The sequence below is a fragment of the Dissoconium aciculare genome (genome assembly GCF_010015565.1).
Source record: "Dissoconium aciculare CBS 342.82 unplaced genomic scaffold K489scaffold_9, whole genome shotgun sequence".
Taxonomy (NCBI): domain Eukaryota; kingdom Fungi; phylum Ascomycota; class Dothideomycetes; order Mycosphaerellales; family Dissoconiaceae; genus Dissoconium; species Dissoconium aciculare.
The window spans coordinates 1,065,859-1,092,441 of record NW_022984959.1 but is presented as its reverse complement, the minus strand read 5'-3'; the positions used below and the strand labels follow the sequence as shown (position 1 = coordinate 1,092,441).

Below are 26,583 nucleotides of genomic sequence, written 5' to 3'. Positions count from 1 at the left end.
TGACGCGAGGCAGCAAATCGTGCATGGGTTTGCTTCAAGAAACACTCGACCGGCATTCATCAATGTGACCAGAATAGGATGGAGCAGTGTCGATTCCCAGGAACACGGATAATTCCAGGCATGGCGAACAACATATCGCAGCCCTGTAGCATGACCGGTGTCAGATGCAATGTACATTTTGAAATGCCAAGAACCAGGCCTCTCGCTTATCTGCAGCATAGTACCGCATTCAAACGGCCCAGACTAGTCGTTTGAGCGAGCTGGTGTCGACATGGCTACCGCGTGCTAGCGGTTGTTCTCATAATGCCAAGATACGTCGGAGTTGAGGCGCATGCACGGTGGCTTGCTCAGGTGATGTCTGTTCCTTCCGCAGACTCGGGCTTAGAGACCCGAGAGACAGTTGCCCCCGATACATCTTCGGCCCTCTTGTCGTTGTGTTGGATCTATCATGTGGAACTCTTGAATAATCTCTGTTGCGGCATTCGTACTTTCCCGTTCCCGGTTGACACTGTGCCGATACACGCGCGCAACGCCGAGGGCCCGCGAACACAAGAATGCCTCGGGCTACCAGATCTCGGCTAATCGCGGCGAGCACACTCACCGCAGACGTCGTGCTAGTCGTCATTTCCATATTTGATAATCTGATGTATTACGAGGAGTTTGATGCTGCGGTCACGGTTGGCACGAGCCGGTGCTGGCGAAGGCCTGAGCGGCAGGGAGAGAAAGTCGATCCTGGTGCTTGAGAAAGTCCCACAATCGTCAGAGAGACATTCAGCCCAAAATACTTCAGGCCTCTGGTCAGCGACGAAAGAATCATTGCCGCTCGAATCAAACCCCTGTCACGATTCTCCAGTCCATATCAATGGTATTCGAACGGTAATGTTATAGAAATGTTTGTGATATACAGCGTGCGTGCACATCCCCGCGCGAGCGCCTCCTTCCAATCGTACACATTACTTTCCCCTCTACTCATACAAGAGATATTCATCTCGAGGACGACGCCGCGCCTTCACTCTGCTGCCCATCCCCCTGCTGTGATGATTGCCCGCCGGGTCTCCCCACCGCCAACTGCTCCACCATCTCCACCGCCCCATCGGGATCGTCCTTGTTATACAAGAAAAGGCCCTGCAACGCCGCCGTGCTCACTTTCCCGACCACACCCACCTCCCTCGCTCTCTTGAGGAAAGCCTCCTTCCTAGCATCCTGCGGCACCGCCGGATCCGCATAGAATCGATCCCACAACCGGCCCATCTGCCACTCGTCCGCGTGGTCCAGATGCAGAATCATATCAACGCGTCCCGGCCTTATCAGCGCGTCGTCCAGCCTTTCGATGTGATTCGTCGTCATGAAAATCACCCTCTCCTCCGCACTGGCCACTCCGTCAAGCGCATTGAGCAGGCCGGAATACGTCACATTGGCGCCGGAATAGCCGTCTGCTTCGCGCTGCTGGCGGCGGTTGCTGAAGGCGGCGTCGGCGTCCTCGAGAAGCACGATGGTGTGCGGGGGGACGTTGATCAAGAGGTGGTTGAGCAGGTCGTCGGTGAGACCGCGCTGACTGAGACTCAGCATTGCGATGTTGCAGTCCATGGCACCGGCCAGGGCTTGCACGAAGGAGGTTTTACCTGTGCCCGGCGGGCCGTGGAGGAGATAGCCGCGGCGCCGTGGGATGCCGCGGTCGAGGTACCAGGTCCTCGCGTCGAGGAATTCGCGCATGTCGGCTTGCACACGCTCGGCGAGACCTTCGGCCAGCACGACGGATTCGAGGGGCCGTTTTCGTTTGGGCGTGCCGGAGATTTCCCAGGCGGTGTTGCGGCTGGTGTAGACGACGGTTTTGCCCTCGTTCAGCGAGAGGGACATTTGATGGGCTTCGGTGAAGAGCTCCTGGAAGATGTGGCGGTGGTAATATAGGGTGGTCAATTTGACGGTTTCGAAAGGTCGGCCGTTGGCATCGAAACTGCGTCCTTCGCGCTCCCGGCTGACGGCGATGAAGGCGTTTTTGAAACGCAGAATGTGTTTCCCGTGGCCGGGGACTAAAGCGAACGCCGTCCTTTCGGCGCCGGTCGCGGTCTTCATGATATCGGTCTTGATCTGAAGATGATGCAGGCCCGGAGTGAATTTCCGAAGCAGGTATTCCACTGCCCCGCTGCTACGTTGTTGACCGCCCTGGACGACCTGCTCATGGTAATGCCGCGTCATCCAATTGAGGACCCATTCGTACGATGCATCATGCCGGGTGATTTCCAGGTCTACCAGCATCCGCCGCCGTAGCAATGAGGCACCATGGCGAAGTCCGAGCGACCCATACCGAACTGCGGCGCCTAATGCTGCGAGGCCAAAGCCGGCTGTAAACAGCGGATTATTGAACAATTGAGAATAGATTCCGGCATTCCCATCGCCGGCTTCGGACAGGGACTTGATGATGTCTTCACGTGGTGAGATTTTCGCAGGAATGGCTTCTATCACCGCTGTCTTAGTTCCATCTTGATCCATGAACGATGTGGATTGTATCAATAGCGAGCGTTGATGATATCGATTTCGTGTTGAGGTCGCATAGTTGGATTATTGACAAGATCTGATGAAGAACCGATGCATGGAAGTACAGGTGATTGTCGGGATTAGGGTTGTCGTTGGGCTTACGCTTCAAGCCTGAGGTTGAAGGTTACGGAGAACGAGACAGATGCGCGTCGGAAACATCTCACCAGGCTGGAATAACCATCGCCTCGCGTCTTCTTTCTGATCAACTTTCCGCCTCGAAGCGCATTCGCTTCTGTGAATCTCTAATTACTTGCTGAAGATTGATCCTGAACAGTGTTACCTCATCAATACCTTCAAGGCCGTCCTCCAGATGTGGTGACTCAATGGCGGCACCCTCCAGCCGACTCTATCGCATATAAAATCGAGAAAATGGAATCAGGTAGGTCAGAACAAGGTATCCTGTGCAGGTTTAATAGACCGTGATTCATCGCAGCGTCGGCCGTTTAAAAGTTTTGCCATCCCTTTGAAGTTCGGAGCTTCGGCAACGAGGCCACTGGCCTCCTCGATGAGGACGACGATGACTATGATGACGAGACGGACTTGTTGTGTAGGAACGAGCCCGTGCCACGCTCAACGCGAGAAGTCGTTGATGTCCAAACGCTTTCGCATATGCCGCGATTCTCATGAAACGTTGCAAGAAATGGAAGTAAGCCCCGATGAGTTTTGGGCCAAGAAATAAATACCTCGTACGCGAGACCATGTTCATCGGCATAGCACTGTTGCCGATAGGGGCAACTTGATCTCCTCATTTCCACAACTCCTTCGGAATTGGGCAATACAAAGGATAGCAAGACCTTGGACCGCATGCCGAATGCCAATAACGCATGTAAAACGCTCGCGACTCAACGCCCAAGAAGCACAAGACGTGCAAGCCGAGCGACGAAATTCGGCCCAGCCATGGCCCGGGAATGTGCGCCAGCGGATGGAGGAAGAGGTTGTACACCACACGGCTGACCACATGGGCAAAAATGGCGATTGTCGCGATGATCGCAAGGCGGGTGTTGGACAGCGATGCTGACAATAGATCGACGAACAACATGCTGGAATTGCGGGCCGCATTCCGATGGAAATCTTGCTGTCGTCGACGTGGTCGCTCTTGCTATTGCAATGACGGCGATAGTGATCGCAATGCCTTTACTGCTGCTGTTGCTGTTACTGGCCAGGGCGCGATTCCTGTTTCGCCACCGAAATTGGGCGGACGATCATTTTGGTGACTGTCATCATTTGACAACACTCCTCTCTACACCGCCGTGAAGCCATGCCACTGGGCACTTTGTGAAATTGATCGTCCATCGAAGCTTATCCCGGCGGCAACTCGTGACGACTCTACAGGAACTGGGCCGGGCCGGAACTCTGGGTGTTGGGTCTACTCGGGGTAGCAGTCCCGAGTCAAAGGTCACACCCCAACGCAGGGGAACATGTGCCTGTAGCGGAGCACGGCGACTGAGGCCTCAACGACACCTCGGTTAGGCCTCCCCGCCCAGCGTCACAGTCACTCAACAATTTACGTGTAGATGTAAGTGGCGTTCAGCCGGACGTGCAGTAGTTTACTTTGTATGCAGACGCGTGGCACAGTGGTACTCAAACCTTCTTCGAGCTTCGCAAAGCTTGGCCTAATCAGGCCAGCGGACCTCACCTCCCAATCACTGCCCATGCTTTACCAACTCTCTTCACCTCCTCCATCACCACCACCACAACGAGGCGCGGCATTCTCCGGAAAGGACGACTGCCCCAACTCCTACGTTGCAGTATGATGTCGGTGGGCCTCAGCTATGAATTGTCCCACAAGACGTGATAATGCATGTTTCACGGCACCAGCAGCGCAAGAGATGAGCTATCTAAAGCAGAAAAACTTACCTACATTGTGTGCGTCCTCGTGATGGTCGTCCACATGAGGCACAGCATGGCAGCAGAACCACGGGCGGAGATAAGTGGCTTTATCGGGGTTGCTGCGCGTCATTGTCCTTCAACGCATGCCCGTGTTCAGCTAACCCCGAGCTCACCATGGGCCTCTTCTGGCAACTGGAATGCGAGATGACGGCATGATTAAACTCTCCGAAGAGCCTTACTTTCTCGCATATATCCCCTGCTCAATCCTCACGATATTCTCATCATCCTGCGATATCAGGCAAGAGAGAAGTCTTCTTTACTCAGCGATATCCAAGAATCTCAGATCCCATCATGTCGTTCCCTTACAAGTCGGCGCTCGTGCTGGGTGCCACCAGCGGGATCGGATTGGAGATCGCGCACCGTTTGGTGTCCCAAGGCGTCTTCACCATCGTTGTCGGTCGCCGTCAAGACCGCTGGCTACGCCTTTGACATCGCCAAGTTCGAGACTGCCGCGAGCTTCGTTGACACGTGAGTGAAGCTTGAGACCCTTCTCTGCATAGTTGAGCAGTCGTACTGACCCATATTCCAGCGTCACCAAGAACCACCCCGGCTTGCAAGCCTTATTCCTCAACGCCGGTGTTCAGCACGTCATGGACGTCAGCAAGCCTCACACTGTCGAGATCTCGAAGCTGTCAGAAGAAATCAACATCAACTACTTGGGTGTAGTGAACATTTTCAACGCTTTCCTTCCTTTTTTCCAGAAGAAGCCTGCCAGCGAGAAATCGGCCGTCATTGTGTAAGCTTCATCGTGGAGCGTCATGTCGTCAAGACTATCATTGACAAGGCATGAAATTACAGCACTACCACTAGCTTGGAGACCGTCCCATACCCCATGGTCTTCGGTTACAGCGCCAGCAAAGCCGCAACTCGATCCTGGATTCTCAGCGCCCGTGAACAGCTGAAGGCAGCAGGTGGCCACAAGATCAACCTCATCGAGCTTTACACCCCGATCGTGCAGAGTAAGTGGTCTCACTTGATGACCATGAGCCATTGGGGAAAGTACTGACGCAGGTTATTCCAGCCGAGCTCCACGACAAGCAACCCGGCTGGGGTCCCGGCCGCGAGACCGGCATGCCCGTGAAGGATTTCGTCACTGCCGCCTTTGAAGGCTTCGCGGCCGAGAAGGAGACCGTCGCCGTTGGTGAGCCCCAGAAGGCTATGTTTGAGGAGTTCGAGCAGAAGCGCAACGAGCGCACTGGACCTTTCTGGGATATGGTGAAGAAGCACAACCCTGGTATTCATCAGTTGGACTAGATCACACCTCATTCTATCCCCAGGTGACAGTGCGCTTTCGATGCTCACCAGGCTTATCCTGAGTGCGCAGAGAATTCGGGAAAGACACCCATCAGACTATCCCAATTGGGGTCCACCAAGCTCAAAGATTGATTCTCTTGCTTCCCAAGTGCATAACAACTCACGATGGACCATCCCTTTCAACCGTTTCTTGGAATCTCCGTCGGTACTCCTTTGCACGTGAAACTTACACCATCACCCTCCACAACAACGGTAAGTTGCTCTGTTTCTGGCAGGACAGGAACACCTTCGTCAACAGAACAAGGGCCATTCCACCACGAGATGACCGCCGAAGTCAATGCGCTCAAGAAGCCGCCAGGCAGAGCAGGAGTGCCGCTCTTGACCTCCGCGGCGGTCGCAATCCGCCACCACCTAATCTTCGCTGTGGACGGTAATCTAGCCTTGTACGTCTTTCCAGCTTTGAACGCGGCCGTGTTCATCCAGAATCGGAGGTCGAACTGGTCGCCTGCTAGTGGTTCGAGCGCGCCGAATGGAATCCTAATAGATTTGGGCGCTCCTGGGCCCAGGACGATGAAATTGGCGGAGTTCCACGTGCGTGTAGGCTCGCTGGGCGGGCTGCTGAATCTGGTAATCTGAGGCAAAAGTGCTTCTTCTCCTAGGGGCGTGAACTCGAGGCCTCCCTGTAGCAGTGCGGCGACTGGCGAGAGTATTGTATCCGAGCTGTAGATCACGACCGCTTTGTCGGCGCAGAGAGTCGCGGTGATGTCGAAATCGAAAGGTGATTTTCCTGAGAGGTCGAGTTCGTCGTGGCTGGCGTGAAGGCTCACTGTGATCGAAGGACGTGAGATCGAGGAGTCCGCCATCATGACGAGTGAAGCCGCTGGATCAAACGAGCAAGTAGTGGACAGGACTCTTATGTTGGGCAGACAATTGGAACCCGTCCAGACACATTATGGGAGGAAGGCCAGCTGCTGCCTAATGAAGAGCCCCTCGAGGTACCTGTCGCTTATGCCGCGAATCAATCTTCGTGATCGACGGTCTGTAAGCTGTCTCTGTCCGGTACGAGAGGCGGTACTCTGTTCCGCTTCTGACACGACATCCTTTGCCGACAGATGGCTTGCAGGCACGAGATGAACTCGAGGAGCGATAGGGAAGAGGTACTGTATAAACGCCCGTGGCTGTTGGGTGACAGGAGTATCGTTCCTCCAAAGGAAGCCCTCTCCACTCAGAACAATACGTCCGTTTCTAGATATGGAACTACCATCGCCACCTTCACGACATATGATATGACTGATGTATGCTATGATGGTCTTCTTTTATCATAACAATACTCACATAGTATTATTGTCCAGTTTTCAGAATACAGAAGAACGGATTTCTCATGTACCGTATTAGTCATCGGAGTGATTGTCCGCAGATGTTACTAGGGTTTGGGTTAGAACCCACATTTCACAGTGTGACTTCTCGCAAATGATGCCGTCGACGGCTCCAAGCAAGTGATGTTCCAACTGTCGCGCTTTCTCGGCCCTTTGATGAGTCATCTTGCCTAACCTATTGACCAAGAAGACGATCTAGTTTTGAAGCACACCCCTTAGGCAGGTCTATTTACGTTTGCGATAGAGATTGGCGCTGCTGAGTCGACAACAGCGACGACGTAGGGCCCTCGTCCCAGTGGCCCGAAGCACATGCGTACTAGAAGATTACTTTCTCCTCAGGAAACAAAGAAATAGCCATCGACCATCTTTCCCAGTCTCTCTCAAGAGGAGAAGCGAGAAAGTGTCATTAAGTCACCCAAGAAGCAAAGGAAGAGTAAATATTCCACAATGACCACCACCACCACCTTCTCCTCTGTCATCCCGCACGAGAGCAGCAACCCATCGACCAACATCCAAAAACCCAGCCCCTCAATAGCAATCCGTCCCGCCCTCGTAACCGACGCCCCAGCCCTCGCCCGTCTGCGCGAGCGCGCCTTCGGCACCGGCGCCCTGCAAAAGTCCTCCTTCCCGTCCGAACGCGCACTCACCGCCACCGAACAAGCCGAATACCTGGCGTGGCGCACCGCAAGGCTAGCCGCAAGGACTTCACGGGAGGACTATCATGTGTGGAAGGCGGTGGATGAAGGAAGGGACGGCGAGATCGTGGGGTGTGTTGCGTTGAAAAGTCCGGCGGGGTCGAGGGCGAGGGCGGAGAAGAAGATGTTCGCGGCGGCAGTGGCGAAGGGAGATGAGGTGGGTACGGGGTTGCTGGAGAAGGCGGGAGGGGATGTGCTGCCACCCAAGGCGCAGAGATACGAGGGTGCTCCGTCGTGGATGAATATGGCCGCGTTCTCGGAGATGGAGGCCAAGGCGAATGCGGCGCGGGAGAAGTTCATCGGGGAGAGGGAGGTTTGGTGTAAGTGTTTGCCGCAGAAGGCGACTTTTTATTCTCCCGTGTGTCCCTTCGTGTTGACAGTTTGAGCGGCAGATGTTCAAGGATTGTTTGTCGATCCCGAATTGCAAGGCCATCGCATCGGCAGTCGTCTTTTGCAACAGGGCTTGGAATTCGTCGATCGGGACGGGTTGGAGTGTTATCTTGAGGCCTCACCCGAGGGTGCCAATGTGTACCGGCGACTCGGATTCGAAGTGGTTGAGGATATGCCGTTGTCTGGAGGAATGTTCAACATTTCATTCATGATTCGTCCAGCGCAGCAATCTAGTTGAGCGTCGCAGTTCGTTTGAGAGCTTGTATTGACAAATTTTGGTACGGATCTGGTCAACTCAGATCGTGACATCGCCTCCAAACCCAACGGGACGCCTTGGTGGTTGGCCTTGTCTGCTCGCATGGTAAGGTAACAGCGCCATGACCTGATACAAGCGGCCCATTCCTTGCGGACTGCGGTCCACAAGTCGTTTCCAACCACTCTCCACTCTCTTGACGATCTCGGTAAGTTCCTTTTTATCCTTGCTCCCAGAGCCACCTCCACGCTCTTTGTCCACCGCCCGCTTGACCAGCTGCGCGGCCCTCTCCTCAATGCCCATGGCGGTGAGGAAGCGAGCTTGGTCGACAGGACCGTGAACCTCCACGCCCGGTGAGCCATTGATGGCGGCTTCCGCGAGAGCAAGGAAGTCGACATCAGCGCTCAGATCTACAGCGCCGGCAGCTTCGAAGGGAGAGACGATTTTGTGAGCACGGATTCCTCGCAAGGAGTTGGTCGGGATGTTTCCTGGTGGGCCATAGTCGATGATCAGAGCTGCACCGGAGGGCGTCTCTTTGTGTAGCGGCTCCTCGCTGCTACCAGATGCAACAACCTTGCCCGAGGCCGAGACTTTTCGGGGTTGGATGGCAGCATTGGGGTCAGAACCTCCTAGACGAATCGCAAAATCGCGGACGTAGGATTGGCTTTCTGGGCTGACTTCGATGACTGCACCATCCGTATCCTTGAGTGCAGTGTATCGAGGGGAAATCTCAGGTAGATACATTGAATGTGGTGTCGCGGATTTCGACAACGAAAGCTCGAATTCCGGCTCGCCTTCCTTGAGTCGATGTGGTGGTTTGGGCGTGATCTGCATCTCCTTCCAGAAGTTCTGCTTCGGTAGTCTCCTCTCCGGTCGAATAGGTCCGGTCGGTGTCTGGATAGTCACGTCCTCGCCAGGTGGAGGTGTCGCAGCTTGAAAGATGTGAATTGGCAAAGCGTCGAAGAATTCGTGGGCCACGATGAAGGGCGTCTTATCCGCCTTACGGGGGACGAAGCGCACATCTTCCGTCCAAACAATCTTGAGGTCATCATTGTGCCTGCTCTTACTCTCGTAACCGATCTCGTTCTTTACGAGGGGATGGTCTCCGCAAAGCAGACGATGTTGTGCTTGCCGCAGGTTCTCGCTCGCTTCAACAAGGTATACCGCCTCGATCGCTTGTGCCAATGGCTGGAAATTCCGAATCGTCCGTAGCATGTCATCCATCAGTGTACCACGGCCAGGCCCGACCTCCATCAAGTATACTCCATCACTCTTTCTCCCCTGCGCGATCCATTCTGCCACGAACCAGACTCCAATGAGCTCTCCAAATATCTGGCTGATCTCTGGCGAAGTCACAAAGTCGCCCTTTGCACCGAATTGATCGTGATCGGACAAGTTTGTGGGAGTGTAATATCCGCCGAGGTCAGATGTGAGGCATTGGCGCATGAACGACGCGACTGGAATTGGGCCTGTTGTCTAAAGCGCATAATTAATATGTTAGCATCTTGATTTTCTCTTGCAATGCGACGTGATTCCATACCGTGATTGCTTCAGCCAATTGCTTCGCCAATGGTGTTGACCACTTGTGGCCGCCGTCGTTGCTTTCTGTGGAATTCCATCTTACGCCAAAGACGCAATTTACTGCTGGCCTCACATAATAGTTATTACGAGCTGCAGTCCTCGCAATCGTCGTGAGAGATCGGCTCATTCTGCGATGAAAGCAAGGTGATGGTCTTTCACGATGGAATCAACAATTTCATGAAATACCGTCATCATCTGAAGCTCACCTCCGCGTCCGAGCTTCAACACATCGGCGCATCGGGGATAAGCATGAGTTGAGTTGCGCATTTCTTTCATTTAAGACAAAGGTCCAGGTACAATATCAGACTTCACCATGACATCGCGGTGGGCGGAAACTGCAGAAGACGCCGCCGAAGATGCGCGACGCAAGGCTGCCAAAGAAGAGAAGAAGCGACTCAAAGCAGCAAAACTCGAAGCCGAAGCAGCACGAGCAGCCGCCGCAGCGCAGAATGCCAAAACTTCCCGCGACGACGCCGCCGCTGTCGACGATGCTGATGATCGACCGGCAAAGCGCAGACGCGTGTCAAACTCTTCCGCGCGAGACCGTGACATTGTCGAAGAGCAAAGCGAAAAGTATCTCCTCCGATTCCCCAACCAGACCTGGCAACCCTGTCGCTCCATCGAACGCTTCGAGAGTCTGAATCACATCGAGGAAGGAAGTTATGGATACGTCTCGCGCGCGAGAGAAGAGGCGACAGGTACAATCGTGGCAGTGAAGAAATTGAAACTAGACCCCGCGCGAGATGGCGGGTTCGCAGTGACTGCGTTGCGCGAGATCCAATGCCTACAAGCGGCGCGCCATCGCCATGTGGTCGATCTACGGGAGGTCGTGACCGCGACGAATGGCGAGTCCGGACTCAACGTCTTCCTTGTCATGGAGTTTGTCGAGCATGACCTCAAGACGCTGCAGGAGGAAATGCAGGAACCCTTCTCACCGTCCGAAGTCAAGACGCTGCTGTTGCAGTTAGGAAGTGCTGTGGAGTTCTTGCACGATCACTGGATTCTACACCGAGATTTGAAAACTAGTAATATTCTCATGAACAACCGCGGAGAGATCAAGTTGGCGGATTTTGGCATGGCGCGATTTTGCGGCGATCCCCCGCCGGCGAATTTGACGCAGTTGGTGGTGACGTTGTGGTATCGAGCGCCGGAGCTTTTGCTTGGTACCACAACATATGATAAAGCTATTGATTGCTGGAGCATCGGATGCATCTTTGGCGAGCTGCTGTCCAAGAACGCGCTGATTCAAGGCAAGAACGAGGTCGATCAGTTGAGCAAGGTGAGTCTGTTGGTCTATTCATGAGGAGGTCCAGCGTGTAGATGAACAGCCATTGCGCGACATTGACTGTCCTATAGATCTTCGAGCTTTGTGGCATACCGACGGACGTCTCTTGGCCTGGTTTCAAGCGACTACCGAATGCTCGATCCCTCAAACTCCCGAACCAGAGCAGGACCAACCAAGGATCCAACATGCGATCGAGATTCCCAACAATGACGAATTCTGGTATCGCACTGATGGATGGCCTGCTCTCGCTCAACCCCGCAACAAGGTTGTCTGCTAAAGAGCTCTTAGACCATGCATACTTTCGTGAGAACCCTCGCCCCAAAGCCACTGCTATGTTCCCTACCTTCCCATCGAAGGCGGGTCAAGAGAAACGTCGGCGACGTGCGAGTCCAAACGCGCCCACGCGCGGCGCTGCTCCTAAGCTACAAGGTGACATTGACCTGGGGTCGATATTGAAAGAACGTGATGGAGTAGACAAGGAGGGTGGGTTTCAGCTGAAGCTTGCGTGATGACAGTACATCTAGCTCGCTTTAATGGAGTTTGATTTCGTGAGATCTAGCTTGCTGCCGACACCATCCATACTTAATGTAGTGGTGAGGCAAGACAAGTCTGTATTAGCTATCATGATTTATTGATCCTCCCATCATATCTCGTCCCTCTGTCGTTTGATCATGTTTCCTTCACCTGATCCATGATAACCTATTTCGCTTCGGCCTCAGCGACGACCTCGCCATCCTTGACAGTGAGCTCAGAGACTTCGCCGTCGACGACCTTCACACCATCACCAGCCTCGGCATCTGGCGGGGGAGCGGCCTTGTGGGAGCGGTCGACACCCTCGGAGGTGATCTACATATGGCGTCAGTGAGATCAGAAATAATCTCAGCTGCCTCGACGAGCATTGAGAAATGTGGAGAATCTTACGTTCTTGTCGCCGGTTCCGTGGACGATGGTGTCGCCAGTCTCGACGACGTTCTCGTTCTTGGCTTCGGAAGACATTGTGTGTGGTTTTGTGGTTTTTTGGGGTTTGAAAGAGGTTGTGATATTTGTTTCGCGTATGATGAGATCCGGAAGAAGATCAAGAACGAATGGAGACGAAAGTGGTGTAATATGTATGTTCTCGACGAGCACCGCACACGTGATCCATTGATGGGTATGACGTAAAGAGGGCCAATGACGCCGGTGGGACTTTTGAGAAGCTTGAGCTCGAAGTTGCGTAAAATAAGCGCGAGCACAATTTTGCCGCGATGCGCGCGGGCCGAGCCCGGAGCCGTTCCCTGGGATTCCTAGTTGCATATGCAATTCAGGGAGAAGTTCAAGAAAGTTTCGCAGCGGATCATCAACGAAATAAATACATCCACAAGATACCCCATTTTACGGCCATCAAGCATATTATATTTCATCGGATTCGGCACCGATTCACTCAGGTTCACAAGTTAGATCAATCAGGAACGATCTACCGAACTCAGATCCATCGAATGCTGGGTTATTTGGCGTCTCGGGTCATTTAATTATGCCATATCCACGGTTGCCACTTTCGACAAAAACATCAAATTGGCATCTCCTCATCAATGCGACAAGATGTAATGCGTGGGCGAGTCATGGGCTTCGTGCGAATCCGTCGTGTGCGAATCGCCTGTTATGCAAGGCTGTCAGACGTTCATATTCAAGTCTCGAGCAAAGTAGCACTGTTCGTGCGCCGGCGCATGAATGGAATCCATCGCTAGCCAAGAGGTCACAATCTTCCAGGGATTCTGAGCTACGGCCGAGTCCAAGGCCTGATGCTTCGCAAGCAGAATCTGCCAAATCAGAAAGTGAACGACCACCGAGGCTAACCGCTGCACGGAAACAAGCCGCACGGCATGAAGCTGCCCGGATTAAAGCTGTCGAGAAGAAGGTCGCTCGGCAGAAAGCTGCCCAGAAGAACGCCGCTCAAGCTTTACGCAGTGTAGGCACAGCGTCGGAACCACGATCCAACAAGTTTGTGAGCAAGAAATCTTCAATCACACAGCCCGTTGAAGATGTGGTCAAAAACTCAGAAGCGGGAAAACGACGACCTATCAACCCTCTCGAAGATTCTCTTACCATCGAGGAGTATCAAAAATTGCTCGTGATGCCGACCGCCGAAGATTATCCGCACGCACCTGCCCGGCTTTTCAAACCGGAAGATGCATTGTCTGCATTGCAAACACAGTGTTTTAGATTCGGCCTCGGTTTCAGTCACACTTACAAGAATCAGAAGGACAAGAAGGGTCTTAATACCAACCGACCCGACTATCACCCTGACGCCGCAGCTGGCAAAATATTTGTAACCCTTGGCGGCAACAAATATGATGGATTTGGAACGTTCACTGCCATGGGCGTTGGTTTGGGCGAATCCGGTAAGAAGCGCGCTGCAATGGCGCAAATGCTAGCCAAACTCCACGCCAACGGTGTTCTGAAGCGATTATTTGGAGCACAAAACTCACCGGATCGCGTCGTTATCTACAGTGAGGACAGGACCAAGTTCGACACGATAGATATGTCAGCAACCACGGACAGTACAAACTTGGACGCTTCGATTGACATCTACAACTTTGCGGCATCATTTGGCGACGTGCCTGTATTTTCGTCGACCAAGATGCCACCCTCCTTCCGTAAAGTTCTGCTCAAAGAGGGCATCGTACGAGGCGCAGCGTCATGGAAGGTCGACGTTAAGCTACCGGCACTCGATTTCATCGTTTCAGCAATCGACAAGGATCCTGTGCGAGCCGAGACGGCAGCGCTGTTGACTTTGAAGCGGCGTCTTGAAAAGCACTCTGCTCGGTTGGCAGAGTTGCGATCCTCCATGCCTGACTGGGGTACACTCACGGTCGACACTGCATCCGACTTTCTGACCTTCCTGAAATCGACTTGCCGTGACATGAATGTCGAACTTGACACTCCGGCTGGTAAACAGGGAACCCGGGACAATCCGATTGAGATCAACTTGAACGGCCAGATCGTCGAGCCACGTATCATCGGCCGGACAAAAAAGGATTCCCTCGCAGCCGCACGTCTGGTCGCTGCCGTGCATGTTTTGAAGACGAAACCTGAGTTGTACACTGAGTTCACTAAAGCGCTTGAAAGAGGCGGCGGGAAGATCATTCGACCGCAGCATCCTGTGAAGATACAGCTGTCCGAAAACACGCTCACTATCATGAACGACGCGATGCGGGAAGTTCGAAATGTCGGAAGAGTTAGCGAACGACAAGCTTTGCCCGTCGCAGAAGTAGAGAGAGCTGAATCGAGACCTTATCGCACCGCGCCGACAGAACAAGTGCGACTAGCTCTGAATAGCACACTGCAAGAGAGACAACAAGCGTTCAATGAAGACCCGACGACCGCCGCCATGCGTGAGATTCGGGCAAACCTCCCAATGTCCCAACACAGTGCCGCAGTACTCGAAATGATTTCGAACAACACGTATAGCATTGTTGTCGGTGCCACTGGAAGTGGAAAAACCACACAGGTTCCCCAGCTCATTCTCGACGATGCCATTGCAAAAGGTGAGGGTGGATTCTGCGACATCATTTGCACGCAACCTCGCCGAATCGCCGCGACGTCTGTCGCGCAGCGCGTTGCAGAAGAACGCGGGCAACGTCTCCAGGAACAAATCGGACATCACGTCCGCTTCGATGTCAAATTGGCGCCTTTGGGCGGCAGCATTAATTTCTGCACCAGCGGAATCCTGCTTGCCATTCTGAGGCATCACCCGGATAGTCTTTTGGACTCAGTCTCTCATTTGGTCCTTGATGAGGTCCACGAACGTGACATGATCATGGATGTGCTGCTGATCAATCTGAAGAGGGCTTTCGAGAACCGATTGGCGGTAGGGAAGAGCGTCCCCAAAATAGTCCTCATGTCGGCTACTCTCGACACGAATTTGTTCGCGGAGTATTTCGCGACAAAGAAAGACGGCGAATCACAGCCATGTCCTTCGGTGTCGGTGCCTGGCAGGACGTTTCCCGTCAAAGAGCGATATCTCAGTACAATCCTCGAAGATCTGCAGGCATCGCACAACGAAGAGCTCGAAAGTTTATTGCGTGAAAGTAAAAAAACTGCGGATTATATCGTAGCGGAGAAGCTTATGGACAAGCGAAGCACGAATTCGGCTGATGTGGAAGGTGAGGGGCCAATCGAGTGGAAACGCCGAGTGAAGCTGCAGAACTCAGAAGAGGACGAAGATGGCGATGATAACATGCCGAGAGATGCGCTAGAGGACCACGTACCTGTCGGCCTGGTCGCCGCGACAATCGCACGCGTGATTGAGACTAGCGCTGACGGTGCTGTACTTGTCTTCCTTCCCGGTCTAGAGGAGATCAAGGGCACAAATGAGTTGCTTCGGCGCCGACCTATATTTGGCATCGATTTCTCAGATTCCGACAAGTTTGACGTTCACATACTTCATTCGACTGTCCCACCTGCAGATCAGAGGCGAATCTTTGATCCCACCCCAGAAGGTCGTCGGAAGATCATTCTCGCCACCAACATCGCAGAAACCTCTATCACTGTGCCTGACGTCAAGCACGTCGTCGATGCTGGAAAGCTGCGCGAGAATCGATACGACGCCACGAAGCGCATCACCAGATTGGAGTGTGTCTGGGAAAGTCAATCTAACGCGAAGCAACGTGCCGGACGAGCTGGCCGTGTCTCTGACGGCAATTACTACGCACTCTTCTCCAAAGGTCGCAAATCGCTCATGCGGGCAGCCGGAAAACCAGAACTGCTCCGAAGCGATCTAGCAGAAGTGTGCCTGTCGATTAAAGCCCAAGGCTTCAACGAGCCGTTGGCGCAGTTCCTCGGAAGAGCCATTGAACCACCTTCACCAAGTGCACTTCGCAGCTCGATCAAATACCTCAAGTCCATGCAAGCTTTCACCGACCAGGAGGAGTTGACTGTTCTCGGCCAGGTCTTGGCGAAGATGCCCGTGCATCCCAGTCTCGGCAAGATGATCCTTCTTGGAATCATCTTCCGTTGCTTGGATCCGATGCTGCTTCTTGGATCTCTAGAACCCGGAAGGTCCTTGTTCACCTTCCCCCCAGGCACATCCAAGAAGGAGGTGTTGGCTGGCCACAAGATCTACAAGGGAGATTCCAGCGACCATATTGCCCTCTTGCGTGGCCTAGACAAGTTGAGATTGCTCGAAGCTCGGGGACTCGGCCACAATTCCGTGTTCGAGTTCGCGATGCGTGAGAACCTGCACATGGGCGTCTACAGAGAAGTCAGAAAGACCGCAACACAGATCGACGCGATTCTACAAGAGATCAAGCTTATCCCCGAGCGACGCGGACCAGGTCTGTATGGAGGCGAAGCGCTCAACGCCAACTCGACCAACTTGGAATTGATCAAATCTCTCGTTCTCGCTGGCTCCTACCCCAATCTCGCCGTCAAGAGCTTCGGCCGTGTCCACCGCACCGCACACGAAGAGACCGTCATCATACCCATGCAATCCGCCAACGTCGACACCGAGACCTCTCCGGGTGACCTCTTCGCCTTCGGCCAACTTTTCGAGTCCGGCGGCCAGATGCAAATGCGGGAAAGCACGCTCGTCAGCCCGCTGATGGTTCTGCTCTTCGGTGGCAAACTCGGCATGAACGATTTTGGGAAAATCGAAATGGATGACTGGCTGCCCTTCGCGATGACAAGTAGGCTGGGACCAGGTCTTGCCAACAAATCCGTCATCAACATGCGCAACGCTCTCGACCGCGTCCTCCACCAATCCCTCCTCCGCGTCCTCTCCACCGACAAGAGAGACTCCGAAGAAGAGCGTCTCCGCAAGAAATTCATGGGGCACGTCATCAGGATGTTGGAAAGCGATTACAAGTCTAGAACGTTTAGAAACAGAGGGCCGATTGGCGACAGCAACGAGGTGAGGGAAGACCGATCCATCGGACCCTCCTCCAGGCGAGTAGTACATGGACGGCCGTGATTGGACGGTCTCCGAGGCCGACGCATGCGATGAACCTCGCCTTTCGAGATTGGTTGACGTTGTGCGCGGCCATTCTCCTTCAAGTGGTATTTCGGGCGGCGCAAACCATCATTTCTACCAATTTTCACCTCATTGCATTCTTTCTGCGCGCATGGAGTACAGCAAAAGGGAGGGACAAGAGACCGGGATTCACTCTTCACTTTTTCACCAATTTTTTCGGACTGATTTGACGTTCGATTTTTTGTACTTCTACATTGTTCATTTCTTCATTGCATGATTTTTGTACCATAGCATAGATCTTTAGATTCGCTCAAGATACCCTTTCCACTCGACAGTTCTTTCCTCAGAGAAGCATTTTGTATATCTGATTTCTGAATTCGATAAGTTGAATTTACACGCTAGTCCACTCCGGGAGGATTTCGACCTGCAAATGTCGACCACACTTCAGGGCTTGTGCAGGTAGTAAGTCATCACATATTTCGGCATTGGATTCTTTTATTTTCTAGAAGTCGATTCTCCATTCACAAATCACGTTGTCTACCACAGAAGTGTCGCCATTCTGGGCTTCAGACGAAGACCCACAAGAAAATCCCAAACAACAATCCCAGGATCCACGAACACAACACCTTGAAAAAGATTTCCTCCGAAGAGTCCAAAATACAACGCCGCGAAGGCCTCCAACTGTTTCCCTCTCTTTACCTACGAACTTCGCGCACACCGAAAGTCTATAAGAGGAAATCATCCCTTCAAGATGTCACGAGGCGGTCGCGGAGGCCGCTTCGGCGGTGGCGGGGGCGCCGGCTCCATGGGCGGGCAAATGTTGCCCTTCGAAGTCGACATGGCCCTGGAATCCGAAATCAACGCCTATCGGGAGAAGGAAGGGCAGGATGAGGCCGATGAGTGGACGAAGCAGTTGTTTCCGGTGAGTTTGAGCGCCTTTTCGTTGTTCTATCCGAAATGTATAGAGGCAGAGACAGGGAAAACTGTTCTAGATGGTGAAGGGGAGCAGTCCAGCATAGAGATCCTTGTCCTGCAGGGATCTGTTCAGATCAACTCTTTGGAAGAACTTTCATTTCTCTTCGATCCGATTCTAACATAACATTCACCCTGAAAGAACATGAAAATCTACCCCCAACCGTCCGCAACCGCCTCCGAACGCCGGCTGATCCAAAAACGCCGCGAGCACCGCACCGCCATGCGCAACGGGCCCTTCTTCATCGATGCGCCGAAGAGCGGAAAACGCGACCTCTCCAGCTTTAACGCGTTCGAGGACCAAGCATCCTTTATCAACAAACGAGCAAAACGAACCCGCGGATTACCGAATTTGAAGAAATTGCCAATAGGTACGTACCGCCTCGGCGAGAAACCGAGTGCTTTTGTATGGACCATGCCTTCTTATTGCCCGTTTTTGTTTTCCGAAAAGAGCCCCACTCGAGAAAGGAGAAAGGAAGGACTAAAGCAAGGAATCCTGAACCTGAAGTCCCATTTGCACCATCCCACTGACACACAAATTTATCAACCCCGCAAAACAGTCCCAGGTTTCTTCCCCCCCGAACTGCACGACGTGATAACCACCACCACATCCACCGGCGACCCGCTGGACCCGCAGCAGCCACCGAAACGCAACCTCGACTGGTTGAAGAAGAAGCGCATCGACAAACTGGCGCAGTTCGACGAGAACGGAGCCCAGAACGATGACGACAACGATGACAACGACGATGTGCCCAAGGACGACGAGAACAACGGCGAGGACGACGTCGAGGAACCGCAGGATGACGATTTCTCCGAGGACGACGATGATCTAGGGAATGATTACAACGCGGAGAAGTACTTCGACGATGGGGAGGATGGAGATGGAGATGATGGAGGTGGGGATGAAGGGGGCGGGGAGGATGCGTGGTAGAGGAAGTGGGTTTCTGTTCTCCTTTCGAGCGGGTTTGGGACTTTCTTTTTGGAAGAAGTGTTTTATTTCATTTTCATATCTTTTCGGATTCCTCGGGGGAAGGGCGAGGACAAGGGAACAATGATTGCTTTGCTCAACAAGGGCACAGCGATTAATCTCGTCATGTGTATTCATTTCCTCAATCGTATGAAGAAAATAAACCGCAATGCCAACAACCATGGACATCTCCTCATGACCTTCGTAACTGTTCATCCCCATCTGCCTAGCACATGGACCACGCCCAGCCAATCGCCCAACCCAACAACGAAAATTTCACGCCCTTTCTAATATGTCCGTGCCAAATTCCTCAAATACCAGTCGACCAATCTCCGGCCGACCTTGGCCTCGGAAACGTGAATCAAGTCGCCCTCCATCGCATAGTCCAAATCACTCGAATTGACGACCTCGCCCTCGAGGAGACCGTTCTCGCTATGACGCACCTGGCGACTGCGCTGCTTGTTGACGAGCAGCCATCCGCGGAGGGTGTCGGAGTCGACCTCGAGGAAGCCGGCCAGTTTGGTCAGGTCCATTGTGGTGTAGAGCTTGAGGTAGCTGCGCAGGGTCGGGGTGAACATGTTGTTCTTGACCTCGTTCATGAAGATGTTGAGCTGGTGCTCGATGGGGTCCGGGTTGAGGTGCGGGTTTTCGAAGTCCGGAGGGGTCGGGGAGATGAATTTGGGGCAGGCGGCACGGAAGAGTTCCTCGAAGATCGGCAGGGCTTCGGGGCCGCCGCGTTGAATCCGCGTGAGCTGCTCGCCGTATTTCTCCTTCAGCGCGGTGTGGATGGTGTCGTCGAGCCGGGTCGGGTAGAAGGCGACGCAGATGGCGACGAGCGCGTACATCTGGTCGTTCTTCTTGGTGATGCTATCGTACTGGGCTCCCTTTTGGAAGTTCTTGGTGCGCGAGACATAGATGAGGATGTGGTTGAAGGCGCGCAGAGCATCGGCGTACCGGTGCATCATCATGTATGAGAAACCGATGTAGTAGTAGGTGGTGAAGTTGGCGGCCATGACACGGGCGAACATGGCCTTCTTGTTGAGTTCGATGTCATCGAGCGTCTTCAACGCGAGACTGAAGTCGCCCAACAAACAGTGCACGCGGAGCAGACCGATGATGGAAAAGTATCCCAGCATCTGGTACAGACTGCGATTGCCATACTCACCAGCGTAGGCAGCAGCGTCCTCTCCGCGCTTCTTAGCCGCGAGTTGTTCGCTGATCTGTGACCGCTGTATTAATGAATAGAGAACGTTAAGAACTGAATAGCAGCCCCATGTTCCAGGGTTTTCGCGGAGGACTGCTAACTCCTCCTCATCGATTGCGTTTGATGATCCCTGGTTCAGAGCGGCCTTTTGTCGGTATGAGCAGAATGAGTTGAATTGGTAGATGAACTCGTCAATGACATCCCACGCCCAGAAATACTAGATTAAACCTCGCGATCAGCCCAAGCACTCTCCAACCAACCCTTCGTCCCGGATAAGCTTACCGATGGCACTTCGATGTCTACCGGTCCGTCGCTGTTCAATATGAAGTGGAAAAGATTGCAGTAGCTGTCGTAGCTCTGCATCTTGGTCTCGAGTGTCGCGCCATATTCCAGAGGTGTCGCCGCCTGTTGCAGCTGTGCGTGCAGGTCCTGTTGCGCACCTCCCGCCGAGTCGAAATCCTCCTGGTGACCCTCCTGGTAGCCGACCTGTTCGCGATAGTCGTTGGCGAGCGCCTCTTCGTCGGAGTCGTCGTCGCGATGTTGCGCGGATGCGGCTGGCTGGTATGCCGGGGCTTGTCGGACACTCATGGTGGGCAATGTGTCTATGCGAGTGTTTCGGGAAGATGCAGCGGTTGATTTGATAGGCAAGTCGCTGCTTCCGCCGGGCAGGACTCTTTGGTAGTGGATTGCTATCGAGAGCCAGTCGTCGTCGTCGTCTTCGTCGTCTTCGTCGTCGCAGCCGCAGGGATGTCGCGGATTCTCGATGTATATGTGGAGGGAAATTTATCCAGCATACTAGCGTGCAGTGGTGGGGAGGGCGGAAATCTTGGCGTTGGTGATACCCTAACGATAACTATTCAGTGAGGGGCACGTGAGGGGAGAAGAGCCGCCATTTAATCCTCGAAGCAGTATTTCCCTATTACAGTATTATGATATATGTACTTCACGTGTATGAACAATCTTTATGATACACTCGAATGTGAATATCACGATACACGCTGAGAAACCCTCAATCGTCACTGAACGACGGAAATCGCACCGCAGATTACAGTCTCCGCCAGAATAGACTCTCTCCACCATGGCGCCGGTCTATAAGATCGCCGTCATCCAGATGTGGCCCAAGGTCAATCTCACCAACATCCTCACTAAGCCATGATCAAGAAGAAGAGGAAACAGAAAGAAAAGAACCAAACATAAGAAGACAAAATTCCACCATATACTGAGACCAAGCCTTCTCCTCCATAGCCGCTCTCCGCCACCGAAAACTTCCAAACCGCCAGCTCCTACATCCGCTCCGCCGCCTCACAAGGCGCCCACCTCGCCGTCCTCCCCGAATATCACCTACTAGGCTGGGTGCCGCACGAAGCCAGTTTCAGATCCCTCTGCTCCGACTGGGCGACGTATCTTGAAAGATACCGGATTCTCGCCCGAGAGTGTCGGATCAACATCGTCCCCGGGACACTCCTCGAATTACACGATGAGCACACTCCACGCGAGCGGCTCCTCAACGTCGCGTATTTCATCGACGACAAGGGCGCCGTCGTCGGGAAGTACGTGAAGAAGAACCTCTGGGGTCCGGTGGAAAGGCTACATCTCACGAGTAGCGCGAGCGATGCACATCCCGTATTCGAGACGCCGTTGGGTCGCGTCGGGTTGCTGATCTGTTGGGACTTGGCGTTCCCGGAGGCGTTCCGGGAGATGATTGCGCAAGGGGCGAAGATCATTGTGATTCCGACGTTTTGGACTCTGAAGGACAGCGGGGAGAAAGGAGGCAAGATCAATCCCAGTGCTGAGACGCTGTTTCTGGACAGTATCCTCACGGCGCGGGCTTTTGAAAACACTTGTGGTGAGTTTTTCTTTTCTCTAGAGGGTGGATAGCTTTTGTTTGTTGGTGAAAATCCCTGATTGTGCTTCAATGCTGACTAGGAAATCTCACAGCCATCGTCTTCGCCAACGCCGGAGGTCCGCCAGGCGAAGGCTATGCTGGTCTCTCACAGATCTGCGTGCCATTCGCAGGACCACTGACTCGTCTGGGTAGTTCCGCGGAGGGCATGGCGATAGTGGACGTGGATATGCAGATCATCGAAGACGCCGAGGAGAACTATGGGGTGCGTGCGGACCTGGCGAGGAGCGATTGGCATTATGACTATCGACACGACAAGTCAGACGATGTCGATTTACAAAGTTGATTCGAAACAGGTATGAACTGACCTTGGAGTGGACGTTTCTCTTCTCATCATCGTACAAACATGATTCTTCGTGGCGGTGAATTGTATCGTGACAGGTATCGCCGTCACTCTAATATGAAAGCAATGATCCAGCGTGCTTCGGACTGTTCGCAACGACTCAATCACTCAGGTGCTTCGTCGTTGTCATCCCGATCTTCCATATCCTCATCCTGTCCGCCGTCGTCCGCCTCAAGGCCGTCCTCATCATCCCACTCATCATCATCCTCATCAAATTCCTCCTCCTCGTCTTCATCGTCCTCGACCGTCTCTCCTCTCGCTCTCCTCTCCGCCTTTTTCCTCTCAACATTAGCCTTCTGTTCCGCTTTCCTAGCTTCCTTCTCCCTCCTCCTCTGCTCATGATATTTCTCCATCTCGCGGATCTCCTCCTTACTCTTATGGATATATTCATGCCACATGACTTTGCCCGAACAGACGCCCTCCTCGACTTTGGTCAATCGTAATTTCAGTCGAGGCCCGAGTTCGTGGAGTTTGATCGCTTTTCTCTGCACGTTGGCTTTCGCATCGCGTTTCTCCGCGCCTTCTTTGGCGGGCTTGCGTTTCGAGACCTTGCGCGCCACGGCCGCGGCGATCTCGACTTCGGCATCGGTGTCCGGTTCCGAGTCGGATCCGGATGTGAAGCCATCTGCGGCGTGGGGATCAAGGAGATAGTCTGAGACGTCTTTGAGGCCGCCGAGGTTGGGCAGACCGCCACGTTTGCGCTTTTGGCCCGCGTGGGTGAGTTTCTCAGCGGCATCGAGACGGCGGAGAGCTTTGGGGACCGATTTGGCGGTGCGGGTTTCGATCGCGTAATGTCGGAGGTTGAGAACGTACGTGGCTGCGTCGGAAGGGGAGTCTGTGTCGCGGAGACGGTCGGCGAGGAGGACACGCTTGATTCCTTTCAAGGGCGTGGCGGTGGGATTGATGGGCGGAAAAAGTGATTGGAAGACGCTGGTCGCGAGGGATTCGAGGTGTTTCGGTACACGAGGACCTTGTTTCTCGCCGCTCGCTTCATCTACGGCGGGAGAGTTGAAGTTGTTCATGACCAGCAACGGCGCGGTCAAATGCTCACTGCCACCACTCTTCGGCCTCTTCATGTTTTGTCGGATGTCCTTACATAAACTGTATTGCTCGACCCGGAAATGAAACGTCGGTCCTCGCGGCGTCAACGCCAGGCGCATATTGGTGTTGCCAGTATTGCTCCGGCTGAAGAGCATCAGATGTGTCACTCCCAACGGTCCTGCCATGGTGGTGTAGTCGCGCAACTTGTTACTCCTCCTCTCCTTCAATCGTGACGCCGTATCGGGCTCCATCATCGTTCGGACATCGCGCACCAGTTGCGATACACTCTGACCGACCTCGCTGGCGCCCACTCGAATAACCATACTCTTCGGCGGGCGCGTCCCGGATTTGGGCGCAGGTTTGCCTGTGCCATTGGCGGCGCCGACATGCGTACGCTTCTTGACTCTTCTCTTGGCCATGATTGAGTATGTGGTGGAATGCAACAATAGTCGGGAATCATCGTAGAAGATCAATGTCCGCCTGTTGAAAATTCCCCATGACCAGGCAGGGCCCAAGCTTTCTCCAGAATTTCTTCGGGGACGCTTTTTTTTCGTCACCGGAATCGATAAGGATTTGCGACGGCGCTCCTGATGCGCATATCCCCGTCACTTGACTTCGCAGCTGGACATTCTATATACATTCGTCTCTATCTAGAGTACTAAACTCAACTAGACACTCTCACGATCTTCATTCCCTTGTGAAAACACGGGCGCGATACGATTCTTCATCATTGATCTCTCGGGGGTCCGATCTTTAGTTACAGGCCCTGCCAAGATTTCGGTTCAGAAGAGGCTATGAAGTAATCGCGACCCAGGAAATTCTACGTTGATCTTATCTTGTTGCATCTTGGACCAAGATTTTCAGTATCGGTCGAGTGGTTACAACCTCAATCCATACTACGCGATGTCGGCTTTCAAGAAACGCAAGACCGAACACGGCTCGACAAAAGAAGCTGTGCTAGCGCCGTCGACAAAATCCTCTCGACCCAAGACAGGCAAAGTCGCAACACCGACGAACAAGAAACGGGCACACGCTCAAGTGGAAATCGCCTCTGAAGATAGCGAAGAAGAGGAGGAGGACGACGAGGACGAGGAATTTGTGACTGCGATCGAACCTTCGTTCGAGGCCGAAGAAGCAGGTGCGAAAGAGGCGGAGAGGGAGGAGGACGACAACGATGAGGCACAAACCGGCAATGGGACGACAGGCCCGGAGAAGACTTTTGCGGATCTAGGGGTAACGGAGTCATTATGCGACGCTTGCACCTCGCTCGGGTTCAAGATGCCAACACCAATTCAACGAGAGTCAATACCAATCGCACTTGAGGGCAAAGATATCATAGGTCTAGCGGAGACGGGAAGTGGAAAGACAGCTGCATTCGCCCTGCCGATTCTGCAAGCACTTCTAGACAAACCTCAGCCCATGTTCGGACTCGTCCTGGCACCGACCCGCGAACTTGCATATCAGATCTCACAGCAATTTGAAGCACTAGGGAGTTTAATTAACGTGCGCTGCTCCGTCATCGTCGGTGGCATGGATATGGTCCCACAAGCGATCTCTCTCGCAAAGAAACCTCACATTGTTGTCGCCACACCAGGTCGTTTACTCGACCACCTCGAGAACACCAAAGGCTTCTCTCTCCGTCATTTGAAATACCTTGTCCTCGACGAAGCCGACCGACTCCTCGATCTCGACTTCGGCCCCATCCTCGACAAAATCCTCCAAGTCCTGCCCCGCGAGCGCCGCACCATGCTCTTCAGCGCCACGATGAACACCAAGCTCAACAACCTCACGCGGGCCGCGCTACAACAACCCGTGCGCGTCAGCGTCAGCGACAGCAACTACCAAACAGTGAAAAACCTCATGCAGCGCTACGTCTTCATCCCGCAGAAGTTCAAAGACATTTACCTCGTCTACCTGCTCAACAAATTCGCCGGCCGCATGTGCATCGTCTTCACCCGCACCATCCACGAGGCCGCGCGAATAGCCTACCTCCTGCGCGCCCTGGGCCTCAGCGCCATCCCGCTTCACGGCAAACTCTCCCAATCAGCGCGTCTCGGGGTGCTCAACAAATTCAAAGCCGGCGGCAAAGACATCCTGGTAAGCACGGACATCGCCGCGCGAGGTCTAGATATTCCCTCCGTCGACCTGGTCCTCAACTTCGACCTGCCATCCGACAGCAAGACCTACGTCCACCGCGTAGGGCGAACTGCTCGTGCGGGGAAATCAGGTTTCGCGATCAACATCGTCACACAGTATGACATCGAGGTCTTCCAGCGCATCGAACATGCCCTGGGTAAGAAACTGGAGGAATACCCCACGGAACGCGATGAGGTCATGGTGTTTGGACCCCGTGTGAACGAGGCGCAGAGGGTGGCGATTACGGAGTTGAAGAACGAGAATGATCGGCAGAATGGTGGTGGACGGAAAGGCGCTGGTGGTGGTGGGATTGGGGGTGGGAGGGGGAAGAAGGGCGGTTCAAGGAGGGATGGCATGGATCAGGATGAGGGATGATTTTAGAAGTAGGTTGGAATGGGTTTGGTTTTTTCGGGGGTTGACCTTGTTTTGTGAGTAATAGAGCGTTGTTTGATGATTATGTAAGTTCTGTATTGATGATACCCTTCTGTGTAGTGGTCCTGTTCTTGCGCTTCCGACTCTTCTTCAGCGGCTCGAGAGCTGGTATGCCCCCGGAGAGACCCTCGCTTGGAGAATGCCGTCGATTTAGGCGCCTTGCGCACAATGCCCGTTGCTGTGGTTAGCCTTTCTTGTCGGTGCCCTTGTTCACGCAACACTGCGAGAATTGATGGACCCGAGAAAGGAAAAATGTCTCAATGTGGGCAACACCGCTCAGCAGTGGCCCTACCTACGAACTACATGTGGGTAGCAGAGTGGACACGCTCAGTGTGGATAGCAGTTTTGCTTGCGAGACAGAAATTGCCCGGTGTAACGA

The 26,583-nt window shown here is 53.6% G+C and overlaps 12 protein-coding genes across 12 annotated transcripts; 7 read left to right on the top strand and 5 right to left on the bottom strand.

Moving 5' to 3' along the window:
• Positions 1-936: 936 nt before the first annotated feature.
• On the bottom strand, positions 937-2,552 carry K489DRAFT_382337 (mitochondrial chaperone BCS1). Its single transcript, XM_033605349.1, has one exon. It carries the CDS (start codon positions 2,194-2,196, stop codon positions 985-987), a length of 1,212 nt encoding a protein of 403 aa, XP_033458328.1. The 5' UTR covers positions 2,197-2,552; the 3' UTR covers positions 937-984.
• A 2,164-nt stretch (positions 2,553-4,716) lies between these two features.
• K489DRAFT_411666 (NAD(P)-binding protein) lies at positions 4,717-5,679 on the top strand (the record flags this gene model as incomplete). Its single annotated transcript, XM_033607829.1, has 5 exons — positions 4,717-4,818; positions 4,865-4,893; positions 4,955-5,161; positions 5,224-5,384; positions 5,447-5,679. 5 exons carry the CDS (start codon positions 4,717-4,719, stop codon positions 5,677-5,679), a joined length of 732 nt encoding a protein of 243 aa, XP_033458327.1.
• On the bottom strand, positions 5,638-6,998 carry K489DRAFT_270912 (uncharacterized protein). Its single transcript, XM_033600123.1, has one exon. The coding sequence runs from the start codon at positions 6,543-6,545 to the stop codon at positions 5,859-5,861; it is 687 nt and encodes a 228-aa protein (XP_033458326.1). The 5' UTR covers positions 6,546-6,998; the 3' UTR covers positions 5,638-5,858.
• A 159-nt stretch (positions 6,999-7,157) lies between these two features.
• On the top strand, positions 7,158-8,378 carry K489DRAFT_433142 (acyl-CoA N-acyltransferase; the record flags this gene model as incomplete). The annotated part of the gene is made up of 2 exons (XM_033608506.1): positions 7,158-8,070; positions 8,143-8,378. Exons 1-2 carry the CDS (start codon positions 7,503-7,505, stop codon positions 8,376-8,378), a joined length of 804 nt encoding a protein of 267 aa, XP_033458325.1. The 5' UTR covers positions 7,158-7,502.
• A 57-nt stretch (positions 8,379-8,435) lies between these two features.
• On the bottom strand, positions 8,436-10,101 carry K489DRAFT_411663 (DUF185-domain-containing protein; the record flags this gene model as incomplete). The annotated part of the gene is made up of 2 exons (XM_033607828.1): positions 8,436-9,869; positions 9,934-10,101. 2 exons carry the CDS (start codon positions 10,099-10,101, stop codon positions 8,436-8,438), a joined length of 1,602 nt encoding a protein of 533 aa, XP_033458324.1.
• A 118-nt stretch (positions 10,102-10,219) lies between these two features.
• On the top strand, positions 10,220-11,830 carry K489DRAFT_382332 (serine/threonine protein kinase, CMGC family, CDC2/CDK subfamily). The gene is made up of 2 exons (XM_033605348.1): positions 10,220-11,253; positions 11,331-11,830. The coding sequence occupies exons 1-2, from the start codon at positions 10,288-10,290 to the stop codon at positions 11,766-11,768; spliced, it is 1,404 nt and encodes a 467-aa protein (XP_033458323.1). The 5' UTR covers positions 10,220-10,287; the 3' UTR covers positions 11,769-11,830.
• A 1,947-nt stretch (positions 11,831-13,777) lies between these two features.
• On the top strand, positions 13,778-17,554 carry K489DRAFT_360578 (P-loop containing nucleoside triphosphate hydrolase protein; the record flags this gene model as incomplete). Its single annotated transcript, XM_033602619.1, has 2 exons — positions 13,778-15,263; positions 15,654-17,554. The coding sequence occupies 2 exons, from the start codon at positions 13,778-13,780 to the stop codon at positions 17,204-17,206; spliced, it is 3,039 nt and encodes a 1,012-aa protein (XP_033458322.1). The 3' UTR covers positions 17,207-17,554.
• A 125-nt stretch (positions 17,555-17,679) lies between these two features.
• On the top strand, positions 17,680-19,550 carry K489DRAFT_382329 (uncharacterized protein). Its single transcript, XM_033605347.1, has 3 exons — positions 17,680-18,128; positions 18,321-18,549; positions 18,739-19,550. Exons 1-3 carry the CDS (start codon positions 17,958-17,960, stop codon positions 19,107-19,109), a joined length of 771 nt encoding a protein of 256 aa, XP_033458321.1. The 5' UTR covers positions 17,680-17,957; the 3' UTR covers positions 19,110-19,550.
• On the bottom strand, positions 19,051-21,123 carry K489DRAFT_403045 (eukaryotic translation initiation factor 3). The gene is made up of 2 exons (XM_033607072.1): positions 20,632-21,123; positions 19,051-20,566 (listed from the first exon to the last, which is right to left on the bottom strand). Exons 1-2 carry the CDS (start codon positions 20,935-20,937, stop codon positions 19,433-19,435), a joined length of 1,440 nt encoding a protein of 479 aa, XP_033458320.1. The 5' UTR covers positions 20,938-21,123; the 3' UTR covers positions 19,051-19,432.
• Positions 21,124-21,427: 304 nt separating this feature from the next.
• On the top strand, positions 21,428-22,538 carry K489DRAFT_372198 (carbon-nitrogen hydrolase; the record flags this gene model as incomplete). Its single annotated transcript, XM_033603316.1, has 3 exons — positions 21,428-21,472; positions 21,595-22,195; positions 22,288-22,538. The coding sequence occupies 3 exons, from the start codon at positions 21,428-21,430 to the stop codon at positions 22,536-22,538; spliced, it is 897 nt and encodes a 298-aa protein (XP_033458319.1).
• A 22-nt stretch (positions 22,539-22,560) lies between these two features.
• K489DRAFT_382326 (Brix-domain-containing protein) lies at positions 22,561-24,098 on the bottom strand. Its single transcript, XM_033605346.1, has one exon. The coding sequence runs from the start codon at positions 24,053-24,055 to the stop codon at positions 22,700-22,702; it is 1,356 nt and encodes a 451-aa protein (XP_033458318.1). The 5' UTR covers positions 24,056-24,098; the 3' UTR covers positions 22,561-22,699.
• Positions 24,099-24,539: 441 nt separating this feature from the next.
• On the top strand, positions 24,540-26,360 carry K489DRAFT_427242 (DEAD-domain-containing protein; the record flags this gene model as incomplete). Its single annotated transcript, XM_033608293.1, has 2 exons — positions 24,540-24,734; positions 24,852-26,360. 2 exons carry the CDS (start codon positions 24,540-24,542, stop codon positions 26,145-26,147), a joined length of 1,491 nt encoding a protein of 496 aa, XP_033458317.1. The 3' UTR covers positions 26,148-26,360.
• Between the last annotated feature and the right edge of the window lie 223 nt (positions 26,361-26,583).